Here is a 12,939-nt window from a genome sequence, read left to right as displayed (position 1 = left end):
ATTTTATACTTAACAGTGAGAGACCATGAATGCCTTCTCCCTGAGATCAGAAGCCAAATGGTTTCTTCCCTCACTACCTTCATTTAACATTGTTCTGGCGATTTTAACCAGTAAGAAAGCAAGCTAAATATATAAAAAGCCATCCAGATTGGAAAGGAAATAAAGCTATTATGATTCACAGACAACATGTAGAAAAACTATGAAAATGTAAGGAAAAGGGGGAGAGAGAACTTACAAGTGAGGTCAGCAATGTTATATGCTACAAGATCAGTACAAGAAAATCATCAGTTATATTTCTATATCCTGGAATTAAAATTTTTAAGTATTTATAACAGCATAAAAATATGAAGCGCTTAGGGGAAATTCTGTAAAACTATACTTAGAAAATTAAAACACATTGCTCAGAAAAATTAGGAAGACCTAAATAAGTGGAGACATAATCATATTCATGGATTGGGAAATTCAATTTTGTTAAGATTTAAATTCTCCCCCAGATTCAGGCACAGATTTATACTATCTCAGTCACAACCGGCATAGGTTTTAGGGGTAGAAACAGACAAGCTTAATTCTAAAATTTATATAGAAATGCAAAAAACCTTGAAAAAGAACAAAGCGAGGACATTTACACTACCCGATTTCAAGTCTTATTATTGAGCTGCAATTATCAAAACATTATGGTGTTGCTATAAAGATAGACAAAGAACTCAATGAAACAGAAAAGAGAGAGTCCAGAAATAGACCCATATATATGTGGTCACTTGATTTTTGACAAAGCTGCCAAGACAATTCAATGTGAAAAGGATATTTTCAATAAGGTGTTTAAATAATTAGATAGCCATATTAAAAAAAAATGAACCTTGACATTCACCATACGTGCACAAAAAAATTAACTTAAAATGGATCATAGAGCTAACTGTAAAAGCTAAAACCATAGCTTCCTTTTCCTCTGGAAGAAAAATAAATAAGAAAAATTTAATAACCTTGACAAAAACTTCTTAAAGAATATGCAAAAAAGTCACAAATTATAAGGGAAAAATATCAATAAATTAGATGTCATCAGAAAAATTTAATTTGCTCTTCAAAAGGTACTGTTACAAAATAAAAATGTAACAGTGCCTGGGAAGAAATATTTGTAAACATATATCTGACAAATAAAGACAACAATAGAAGTCAAATCTTTACTAAATTTTTTAAGCAGGCACAATATTTGACCAGACACTACACTAATGAGGATATATGGATGGCAAATAAGCTTATGAAAAGCCGTTCAACACCATCAGTCACTGCTGCTGCTGCTGCTAAGTCGCTTCAGTCTGTCCAACTCTGTGCGACCCCATAGACGGCAGCCCACCAGGCTCCGCCGTCCCTGGGATTCTCCAGGCAAGAACACTGGAGTGGGTTGCCATTTCCCTGGGCCATGTAAATTAAAACCATAACGAAATACTACACTCCCACTCCAATGGCTAAAATTAAAAACACTGAGCATAGCAAGCATTGAGAATATTAAGCAACAAGAATTCTCATTCACTGGTGGGAATGTAAAATGTTACAGACTATTTGGGAAACAATTTGATATCCTCTTAAAAATTTGACCATATAGCTACCATATGACCACTTCCAGGTATTTAACCACGACAAATGGAAGCACAGGCTCTTACAAAGTACTTCACAAATGTTCATAGCAGCTTTATTTGAAATGGCAAAAACTGGAAGCAATTTAAGTAATAATCAATAAGTCAATGGATAATAAATCATGATATACAATGGAATACTCCTCCGCAATACAAATGAGTGCTGTGTTGATAATATGCAACAACACGGTGAAATCTCCAAATAAGTATACTAAGTGAAATTAACCAAACAAAAAAAAGAGTACACGCTGTTATTTTATTCACATAAAACTCTTGAAAATGCAAACCAATTTACAATGACAGGAAGCAGATCAGTGGTTACTCGCGGGAGATGGACCGGAAAGCCTGGCCTGCTGCAGTCCATGGGGTTGCAGAGTTGGACACGACTGAGCAACTGAACTGACTGAGGGATGGATGAACAGCGTGGGGTGGAAAATAGGGATTGCAACTGAGTATGAACAAACCTGGTGGAGCTGGTGGAGCTGTTCTTACCTGACTGTGCAGATGGCTTCAGTGGCACATACATATGTCAACTTTTGTAAAACTGTATGCTTTAAAGATATGCTGTTAATTGTATGTCAATGATATTTCAATAAAGCTGTTTTTAAAAGATCATGACGAAATCTGTTTCTCAGCTGCCACTGGTTGCTCTGCAATGCTGCTCTGACTGCAAAACCATGCATGTACACCAACTGCTGTCCAACCGTTCGTGTACACCAAAGGGGACACTGAGCGTTAACAATCTGTCCTTTCCCAACCTTGGGGGCTTTCACCCCTCTGGAGAGCTTGCCTGTGCGAGTCTCCACAGCATGAACTTCCTTTCGGGAGCATGGGAGAAAGCTCTGTGCTGAGTGCTGCACACACATCAAGGCAAATTGAAAACTCATTTCATCGCCCATCGGTGTTTTTCTCAATGTTCTTTTCACAACTCACCATTGATTTTGGAAACTTCCCAGTCTTTTTGTAAGCTTTCGCTGCCAAGGGAAAATGTAAAGTGTCGACCCCGAAATGTCGGTTGATCATCATCGGTGGCCTCAAAAATGAGACTTCCGGGTGCTTTGAGGGGATAGCAAAAGAACAAGCCCGTGTACTCCTTGGCCAGCCGTGGGGAGTTGTCGTTCACATCCGTAAGGGTCAGGTGGAATTGCGCCGTGGAACTCAAGAAGGATCCACCTAAGGAATTGAATCATTGAAATACGGTGTCTGCTCTCATTCTCCTCTCAATCAGAAAGGCTATTTCCTTTACTTTAAAAAAATTTACAATTCAGACCTAGTTTCATTTTCTGCTTTAAAAGTCTTGATAATAAAAATAACTAAGAATTATGAATCTGCCTGCCATTGTAGGAGATGTAGGAGACACAGTTTCGATCCCTGGGTCGGGAAGATTCCCTGAAGGAGGAAATCACAACCCACTCCAGTATTATTGCCTGGAAAATTCCATGGACAGAAAAGCCTGGCAGGCTACAGTCCATGGAATTGCAAAGAGTCAGACATAACTGAGCACACACGCACACACCCAAGAATTATGTGCTAATGTTTTATACACGTTACTTCAAAACAATACTGGCATACATTTATTGGTGAGAAGACTGGAGCTCAGAGAAGTTGTGTGACTTGCCCAAGGTCACACAGCAGTGGAGAGTCTTCCAACTCAGGAGATCTGACTCTAGAGCCCACAACTTCAATTGCTCCTCATCACTGACTTAGGCATGGTTAAGTTTTCTAAGCCTCAGGACTTCCCTGTGGTCCCGTGGTTGAGACTTTGCCTCAAGTCCAGAGGGTGAGGATTTGATTCCTGGTCGGGGAACTAAGATCCCACCGGCTGCAAGGCAACGAAATCTGTACTCCACAACTACCGAGCTGAGCCTGCCCACCACAGCTAGAGGGAAGTCCAAGTGCCACAACTAAGACCCGAGGCAGCCAAATATAAATGAATAAATATATATTTTTTAAACTTTTCTAAGCCTCATTTCTTCAGCTATAAAATGTGACTTTATGAGGATCCAATGTGTAGTATTCTTAGAAAATTGTACAGATCTGTACAAATGTTATTTGCTGGGGTATCATGGTAAAAATTTTGACCTTGCTGCCTGAGCAATTAGTAGCTGTGTGATCATTGGTGAGTTACTTATCAGTATCTTGGTTTCTGTATCAAATATGATCAATTATAATCCCTCCCCATAGTGTTGTGTGAGGGGTAAGTGCTTAGAAGGAGATGGTTAGTATAGCAGTAACACTGACGGTTCTCATTCTCCCTGATGTTTCTACAATTTCTGACTCCAACCTGCTTCAATTCCAGTAAATTCTATTTGCCTGCTTTTCCCGTCAGCTGTCTCTTTAACCAAAGGAGGAAGAGCTACCGTGTTCTTGAAGTCATTTCATCGACATGGATCACTCAAGGGCCAACAGCTGCACACCAGGCTGGGTTTTGAACCCTGTTTTTGATTCCCGACACTTCTAAACTGTGATAGGCTTTAGGACACGTCTAAAGTGAAGTGCTGACCCCACGGTACATTTTAGCGGAAGGCGGAGCACAAAGACTTCACCAGAAACTTCCTGCTGATGAAATCAGGAGCTTTTTAAATCAAGAGTTAAATGTGTAGAGTGTGATAGTGGTATGTGTTAGCAGCACATTAACTAGAAGCAAGAGAGAGAGTGCCCCCAACCCACCTCAGCGAGGTCCGTGCGCTCACCCACAACCATTTCAAATTCAGCACACACATCTGCAGGTCCAGCCTCTTTGGTTTAACATGACTACAGTACTTTTGCTCTTCATCTTTTCACAGACAGGGACCATTTTCATGATTCCCACCTACTGGAATTTACCCTATTCCTATTCCCAAACCTGGGCTTTCTGTTTTGCAAGTTTCTTTCTTTGCTCTAAATCTGTGTTTATTTAGTCATACTTTGCTCAGTTCTCATTTTTTTTTTTTTTTTGGTAAGTCAGGCAGGTATATTACTATATATTATATAATTCTGGGGCTTCCCTCATAGCTCAGTTGGTAAAGAATCTGCCTGCAATGCAGGAGACCTGGGTTCAATTCCTGGGTCGGGAAGATCCCCTGGAGAAGGAATAGCAACCCACTCCAGTATTCTTGCCTGGACAATCCCATGGACAGAGGACCCTGGCAGGCTATAGTCCATGGGTCACAAGGGTCAGACACGACTTAGTGACTGAACCACCATCACCATATAACTCTATATTACTACGCAGTGGTTTGATCCCACTGCCTGGAGAAACCCACAGCCACTTTGGAGGAAGGCAGGGTAGTTCAGTGGGGGCACAGGAACCTTCCTAGAAGCCGTGGTCCCTGCACACCCCACAGAGGGAGCAGCAGCCCTAAATCCTGCCGGCCTCCAGGGGCAGCCCGGCCTGAAAGAGCCCTATGGCAGGCACAAGGGTTCTCACCTGGAACATAGCCAAGGAGGGGTGAGCCCTTCCCTCCGTGCTTGGACTCTTCTCGTTTCTCCACTGTCAGATATTCCGGCCATTTGACCCGGTAGAGTTTCCCACTCACCTCGCCTTCCCTCCCACTTCTACTGACGGAGCCCCGATCACTTGTGTTACCTTGTACGCATTTGTGTCGGCTCACCTACTTCCGTTGCCACCACTTGTACCCGATACAGACTTTCAGCTTCCCTGTCCAGCGGCGCTGCACTGAAGATCTCACCAGTGACAGGGTCGATTCTTAGCCAACCTCTCTTGTCGCCTCTCAGTGAATAACTTCAGTAAGAGAAAAGAGCAAAAGAAAGCCCATGTTACCTGCATGAAAACATGGAGATAGTTTATGCACCTCTATGCTGTTATATCAGCACTGTCCCTTGCAGACTATTGACAACATATGTAAAGAAGCATAATTTAGTATTACTAATGCTTGGTAACCCACTCCAGTACTCTCTCCTGGAAAATCCCATGGATGGAAGAGCCTGGTAGGCTACAGTCCATGGGGTCAAAAAGAGTCAGACATGACTGAACAACCTCACCTTCACCTTCAATGCTTTCTTTGCCTACTGTCAGCCTTCAAAAGAAGGATTTGTTCATCCCTACAAAGTGGTTTTTGTACCTGTTTTAATTTTTTTTAAAAAGGTAGAGTCACAAACTCTAGTGAAAAAAGTTAAACTTCTTTTTCAAATAAAACAACCTGGAATTGTCTATTAAAATCCTCCCTCTAGTTGTCTGAATGTTGAGCTTTAAGCCAACTTTTTCACTCTCCTCTTTCACTTTCATCAAGAGGCTCTTTAGTTCTTCTTCACTTTCTGCCATAAGGGTGGTGTCATCTGCATATCTGAGGTTATTGATATTTCTCCCGACAATCTTGATTCCAGCTTGTGCTTCATCCAGCCCAGCGTTTCTCATGATGTACTCTGCATATAGGTTAAATAAGTAGGGTGACAGTATACAGCCTTGATGTGCTCCTTTTCCTATTTGGAACCAGTCTGTTGTTCCATGTCCAGTTCTAACTGTTGCTTCCTGACCTGCATACAGGTTTCTCAAGAGGCAGGTCAGGTGGTCTGGTATTCCCATCTCTTTCAGAATTTTCCACAGTTTATTGTGACCCACACAGTCGAGGGCTTTGGCATAGTCAATAAAGCAGAAATAGATGTTTTTCTGAAACATCTGAAATGGTAGATGTTAACTAAAGCAAGAAAAAGAAGGATGCTTTAAGCAGAAGAAATTACAGGAACTAAGGCAGAGAGGCCAAGGAATAGCTAAGGGTGTGGGGGCATCAGACATTCCAGGAGTGAGGGGATAAAAATAGGACACAGTGGACAGCAAAGGATGAAGCTCAAGGGATGGAAGGAGCTGGGTCATGGAAAGCGATGTACAGGCAGGGGATGGTGACCTAGTCATGTTTGTGTTTTCAGTGGAACTCATTGGTAGATGCATGAAAGGTGAATTTGAGCGAGAAAAATCTAGAACCAAAGGAAAACAGATGGCTACAGCCTTTTGGGAACAAAGCGTCATAGCCATGAGGATGTCTGTATCTTTGAATAAAAAAAAACTCCACCTCTGGAAATTTTCTCCAAATAAAAAACAATTTAATAAAAGTTTTAAAAACAAATTATACACATACATGCAAAACTTTTCTACAACTTAAAAAATACTGGAAACAACCTACGTGTCTGGGAGTAGGAGAATGATTTAAAAGTAATAATGTTGTTGGTTCAAACTAATTTTTTCCCAGTGTTAGAATATTCCATATGCCAAGCAAGTGTTAGGCTCTGTGTATGGGCAATGAATTAAAAATTGCCTATGTTTGGTTGGATGGCATCACTGACTCGATGGGCATAAGTTTGAGCAAGTTCCGGGAGTTGGTGGTAGACAGGGAAGCCTGGCATGCTGCAGTCCATGGGATTGCAAAGAGTCAGACACGACTGAGCGGCTAAACTGAACTGATGTAGTCAGGATTTCTCAGTGAGATGGAAACCCTCTGGAGGGTTTTCAGAGGAGTTATGTGATTTTACTTCTTTAAAGACCTGCCCTCATTGCAGTGAATGGATGGGTGGAAGAGATGATAATGTGGCCTGGATCACTGCGGAAGTGATGAGAAGCAGGTGAATTCTGGATATATGTCAACAAAAGCATCACTAATATTTACTGATAGATTGGATTAGGATCCATTTGGGTGCTAATGGATTCCAAGTTTGTGGATCTAAAAGAAAGAGAATTAAATTGCTCAGGTTTCAGCAGCAGCTTTGGAGTTGACTTACTCCTAGCATCCCAACTGTTGATTACTCTTCATTCATGAAGTACTCTTTTCATTTGTTTCTTCCAGGACACTATCTTTCTATTTATCTTCCTGATTTTAACTTAATGGTACATACATCATATCTTTTCCTCAGATGAAAGAATGAATATCTATCTGAGGAATGTTCTTAAATGACTTAGTTTTCTCCCCTCATAAACTCAAATTTTTATTCACTTGCCTCTGACTAATGACTTTCTCATGGCATTCTCATGAAGGAGATAGAAGCATTTGTTATGGAGTAAACTGTTGTAAAATTAGGAACATTTTGTGCCCCATCACGCTTAGTAACTCTGACGTATAGAGTAGTATCTACACTAACCATGCAGTACAACACATCTTTTCTCTTATTTGTCTTTGTGAAAGTTGATAAGTGCTTGCAGTGTCAAATAGTAGGTGGGAACTTTACTCTGACAGACAATCAGAAAGACGTCTTGAAACTCATTCCAAATGCCAAAAGGATCACTCAGTGGGAGGCAAGACTCCCCTCAAATATTTAGAGACACTTAAGGAATTGTCATTCATAACATTCATAATCACTTGCATAGGTTTTAAGCCATGCTAAAATATTTGTCATGCCAGGGACAGTAGGGCTGACATTATACAATAGAAACAAAAGATCCAGGTTCAAGTCCTGTCCTTGGGCTTATTAACGAGATGATCTTAAGAAGGTTACATTGATACAGACATGGATGTATACACATCCATCTGTTATCTTGGAAAATTTGATTTATTGTTGTACATATTTAAGGAAAATCTGTGTGGGTTCTATCACCATGAAAAAAACAATGAGAACTACTAAAATGGAAATACTTACACATCTTGTCTAACTTCTCTGCCCACGTACTCACCTTTCCAGGGCTGAGCTCCAGAATGAACCTTGTTGCCCTGGACCTGCTCTGAAGAGCCCCTCAGGGAGACGGTTCCCTTCACCCACTCAGGTGGGTGAATCCACCCCGTCAGATTTCTACTTTATTTTGCTGTCTAGGACACCTGTCTGCCTCAGGAGCTGGAGCTCGTCTCCGGACCTGGCCCTGTGACCCGCCCAGACACAGGGCCTACCTCTGGGCAGCCGGGTCTCCAGCCCCACCTCCTGGACTCCCCAGCTCTCAGCGGAGACCTGCAGTAGGCAGGCCGGGCTGGAATCTGACCTGCTTCCCACTCCCGAGCCTGGATGCTCCCCAGTGCCCTCCAGGTGACTGGCACCTGCCGAAACCAAGGGCAGATTCACCAAGTCCACAGGGACACAGCTTCAGATCCCTTAGGGGAGAGCCCTCGAGTCAGGCCAGCTTCTCTGCCCCCCCGCCCCCCAGCCCTTCCTCCTCCCACGGGCCGTGACCACAGCACGCAGCCAAGCTTCCCCACATGGCTCCGCTCTACCTGACGTCCAGACCTTCCGGATCCTTGGCAGTCACGTTGCCCACTTTTGTGCCTTTAGCCACAGCCTCACTGACTGTTGCTTCAAATACTTGTTGGAAAAATCGCGGGGCCTCATTCACGTCTGTCACCGTCAGTCTGAAGGTAGCAGAAGAGCTGGCGTTATACTGTACGCCAGGCACCAGAGGCTCAGGATTTTCTGCTTGGACGACAATATTATGAATGGCTACTGTTTCAAAATCAAGAGGCTGTATAGGGGAAAAAAGAAGGAAAATCAATTGGGGGATAATTAACCCCCTTAAAATTCACCCCCAGGCGCCCTTAAAAACACTCTGACAGAGCATCTGTTCTTAAACTAGTGTCAGTAAAAACTTCCTTCTCTGGATAGTAGAGCCATGGAGAAGTTTTTGCTACAGGACTTACCAGGACTTCTAACATGCTAATGTGTGTTCTGACCCTCCTAGAAGAGGGAATCAGTACAGTACTCCTCCAATTTATTTAATCCTGGGGTAATTCATTCATTCAGCAGAAACTTACTGAGTCCCTCAAGACAGTTCTCAGAAGTCACTGGGAAACGCTTATACAGAGATTTCCACATGGTGTGGGGCTTCTCTGGTGGCTCACTGGCAAAGAATTCCACCTGCCAATGCGGGAGATGCAAGTTCAATCCCTGGGTCGAGGGGATCCCCTAGAGAAGGAAATGGGAACCCACTCCAGTATTCTTGCCTGGAGAATCCCACGGACAGAGGAGCCCGAAGCAGCTACAGTCCATGGGGTTGCAGAGCTGGACACGACAGCAACTAAACAGCAACCACATTGTAAGGAGGATGATTTCCCAGAAACCTCAGGATTTGAATTTCAAAATAAAAGAACTTAAACTCATGGCAGTTGGGAGAGGTTAGCATAAACTAGAGCATGCCTGCTCATTTTACATCTAAAAACTGTCTCAGAAACTATAAATACCTACCCCTCAAAATGGCCAAAACCTTACTAAAGACAACATAGACTTTTGTGCATGAGAACTTGGTGTGGTAACATCAAACTGGGGCCCCAAACATGGCTGAACAGAAAGAAATGGAGGTTGAATTCCATACGCTGCTAAGGTTCCTAGCAAACTGCTGTCTTAAGGGGAATTACAATGGCCATTAAGAGGAATGTTCCAATTAGACAAGAGCATTTAAGAAGAGCACTTAAAAGCAAGGAATACCTATTTTAACTGGCATGCAGAAGCCTCCAAAAGACTTCAAAATTCCAAAATAGTTTCATTGAAAATTTCATTGCAAAAGCCAGATAAAAAATTAGAGATATAAAAGGTATCCAAAAAAAGACTATAGGACTGATGTAATTCCTACTGCTCCCCTCCACAGAAGTTCACTGCACATCTAGATCACTTCTAAACAAGATAAAATACTAAAACTTTAATTACTGAACATAAATTTTACCCACCTTGGTTTCCTTTTGCAGAGGAACTAAAGATATTTGGATCTATTAGTGAATATGGTTAGTGCCACATTAAAAATGTTTACTATGAGGAAGCATATTTTTCTAAAAATTATGAAATGTATTCATAAATTTACTAGTCTAAAGAATGCTAGGGTAACAGTTCTTAATTGCTTAGCAAGTGTTCACTATAAATTAAGGCTTCTAAGGGTTAAGGATTCTAACATGTGCAAGCTCAGTCACTCATGTAATTTAAAACAATAAGAAATAATTGTGTATGCAAGGAAAATAGGATGTATTTTTTGTTTCAGAGGCCTTTTTTTGGTTTAAAAGGGTATGAGGTATGGCAATATATTGTGTTGAGGGAAATAAAAGTGGTTTTTTTCTAAAGTAAAGCTAGTTATTTTAAAATAGGAAGGAGAAAAATTACGGAAAAACTGTGGACATAGAAAATAAAGAAGCATGAAAGAAAGAAGAAGAGGAAAAAAGAGGAAACCCTGTGCGGTCAAGTTAGCTAAAAAAATTAATTGTTATTATAAGAGTTTCAAAATAAGTTTAAATACTAAAATATTCTTATGTAAAACTAAAACTTAATTTTCTTTCATCTGCTAAAAGGGCAAATTTTATTAGATCTATTAATAAAAAAGATCTACTCCTTATGAGAAATTTGAAAAGCTTTCCTTTATCTTTAAAACAGTCTGTTTAGAAAGCAAAGACTTTGTGTTTTATCAAAATAATTTTTTGTGCTTTATATCTTTATTATCAAGTCTTTGATTATTTAAGTAAACTGAGTCATCTCAATATTTAAAAATCGAAGTTTGGCTCAGAAGTATGTAACTTACTGCATTTGCTCTTGAAAACCTCTATTCTATTCTATTTGAATAATTAAGGGGGTAATTAGGTATTGTTTCATAATGATCTGTGATCCTTTTTAGTTGTGTCCAAATCTTTTGAATTTTTTGGCAGAACTTCCCAAAATCAAATTCTAAGTGAAGTCTTTTTGACCTGAAAATAACTTTGGGATTTTCCAGAGGTACTTTGGAAAAATCAGAAAAGGCATTTTCTTTCTCCTTATAAAAAGAGAGCTGTTATACTAATTAAGATTATTTGATATGTTAAATTATGTGGAAAACTTTGTCAAACAAGTAATACTAAGCTTTTTTTTTTTTAATGATTTGAGTGTTCAGGCTTTTTTCTTTTTTAAAAAAAATTATTTATTTTTGGCTGCGCTGGGTCTTCATTGCTGCACACAGGCTTTCTCTAGTTGCAGCGAGTGGGGCTACACTCTAGCTGTGGTCCTCAGGCTTCTCATGCAGAGCAAGGGCTCTAAAGTGCAAGGGCTTTAGCAGTCATGGTGCACGGTTTTAATGTGTCATGTGGAATCTTCCCAGAGCAGGGTTCGAATCCATGTCCCCTGCATTAGCAGGCGTATTTTTAACCATTGGACCACTAGGGAAGTCCAAACCTTCTTTATGTTATATTTACATAGGTATGTGTTATGGAAATTGTATGAAATTCCTGGAAATCTATTATTTCCTGGTATGTTGTTATCAGTCATAATTCTAGTTATCGTAAACATTACTCATTGCAAAGATTACCAAATTTCCTTGTCAATTCCATTACAATGAATTCTTATCAGATATTTAATAATGAGCATTTTAAGGATTTTGTCATTTACAGATAGTTAATTGTTTTATTCTGATGCTTTTGCAAAAGTGTTCCTACAAAACTATTTCATCTTCAGAGAAATCCATAAAAAGAACTTTGAACTGTAACAGGTATTCTAGAGTACAGGTTTCTGATCATTTTAAAATCATAAAACTAAAGTGGGTAAGAATTCCAGAATAATGGAAAAACTAGATTCAAATAGAGCCAGTATTAATTACATTGAATTAAATAAACTGAGGAGGTTGATTATAATTTGTATGACTTTTTGTTCTAATACAGTGCGTATTTCTTCATGTTTTATTTTCCAGATTTAAAGAAATGTTTTCTTTTAAATAATCTATGACTTACAGCAATCAATAAAGTATACCTTTTTAAACAAAAATGACATTTTTTTTTTCTATGTGATCTCTCCAGAATTCAGAAACTCTCAATACATTCTTTTCATGGCGTATAGGTAGTCATTCACATATGTTCAAAAAGAATCTGTTCTCCTCGTAATGGAACACAATTGGAAACGCTGATTACAATACCAAGGCTTGGACTGGATTGTCACATTGGAGAGAGATGTACATAGACTCAGAGAGGACCTTGCTTTCAAGGTTCCAGCAAAGCAATCGTAAAAAGAGCTTACATGGTCAATCACTATTCTTGCTGCGCTTATGTATATAATCAAGCCAAATTTAATGAAAAAAAATTTAAGTTTTACTGGGATTATTCTTGTAAAGAATTTTTTACAAAGCAGGAATAATTGTAGGGAGAAAAATTGTATTTGAACCTTTATGTTCCCCATGGACAGAGGAGCCTGGCAGGCTACAGTCCATGGGATCCACAAAGAGTCAAACATGACTGAGCGACTAAGCACAGCAGAGCAAATCGGACTTTGGGCTTCCCAGGTAGCGCTAGTGGTAAAGAACCCGACTGTCACTGCAGGAGACATGAAAGACGAGGGCTGACCCCTGTGTCAGGAAGATCCCCTGGAGGAGGGCATGACAACCCACTCCAGTATTCTTGCCTGGAGAATCCCATGGACAGAGGAGCCTGGCAAGGTACAGTCCATAGGGTTGCAAAGAGTCGGA

General features: G+C 40.3%; 1 protein-coding gene across 5 annotated transcripts in view; it reads right to left on the bottom strand.

Moving 5' to 3' along the window:
* Positions 1-12,939, bottom strand: part of CDH17 (cadherin 17) — an 86,526-nt gene that overhangs the window by 5,173 nt on the left and 68,414 nt on the right. For all 5 annotated transcript variants that reach the window (XM_043484149.1, XM_043484151.1, XM_043484153.1 and 2 more), the window contains exons 13-15: positions 8,759-9,003; positions 5,225-5,355; positions 2,565-2,804 (exon numbers count right to left, since the gene is read on the bottom strand). In XM_043484149.1, the coding sequence (XP_043340084.1) occupies positions 2,565-2,804; positions 5,225-5,355; positions 8,759-9,003 (616 nt within the window). The remainder of the gene's footprint in view (positions 1-2,564; positions 2,805-5,224; positions 5,356-8,758; positions 9,004-12,939) is intronic.

This window comes from Cervus canadensis, chromosome 12 (genome assembly GCF_019320065.1).
Source record: "Cervus canadensis isolate Bull #8, Minnesota chromosome 12, ASM1932006v1, whole genome shotgun sequence".
In the NCBI taxonomy this organism is placed as follows: domain Eukaryota; kingdom Metazoa; phylum Chordata; class Mammalia; order Artiodactyla; family Cervidae; genus Cervus; species Cervus canadensis.
This window is presented reverse-complemented; position numbering and strand designations above follow the sequence as displayed.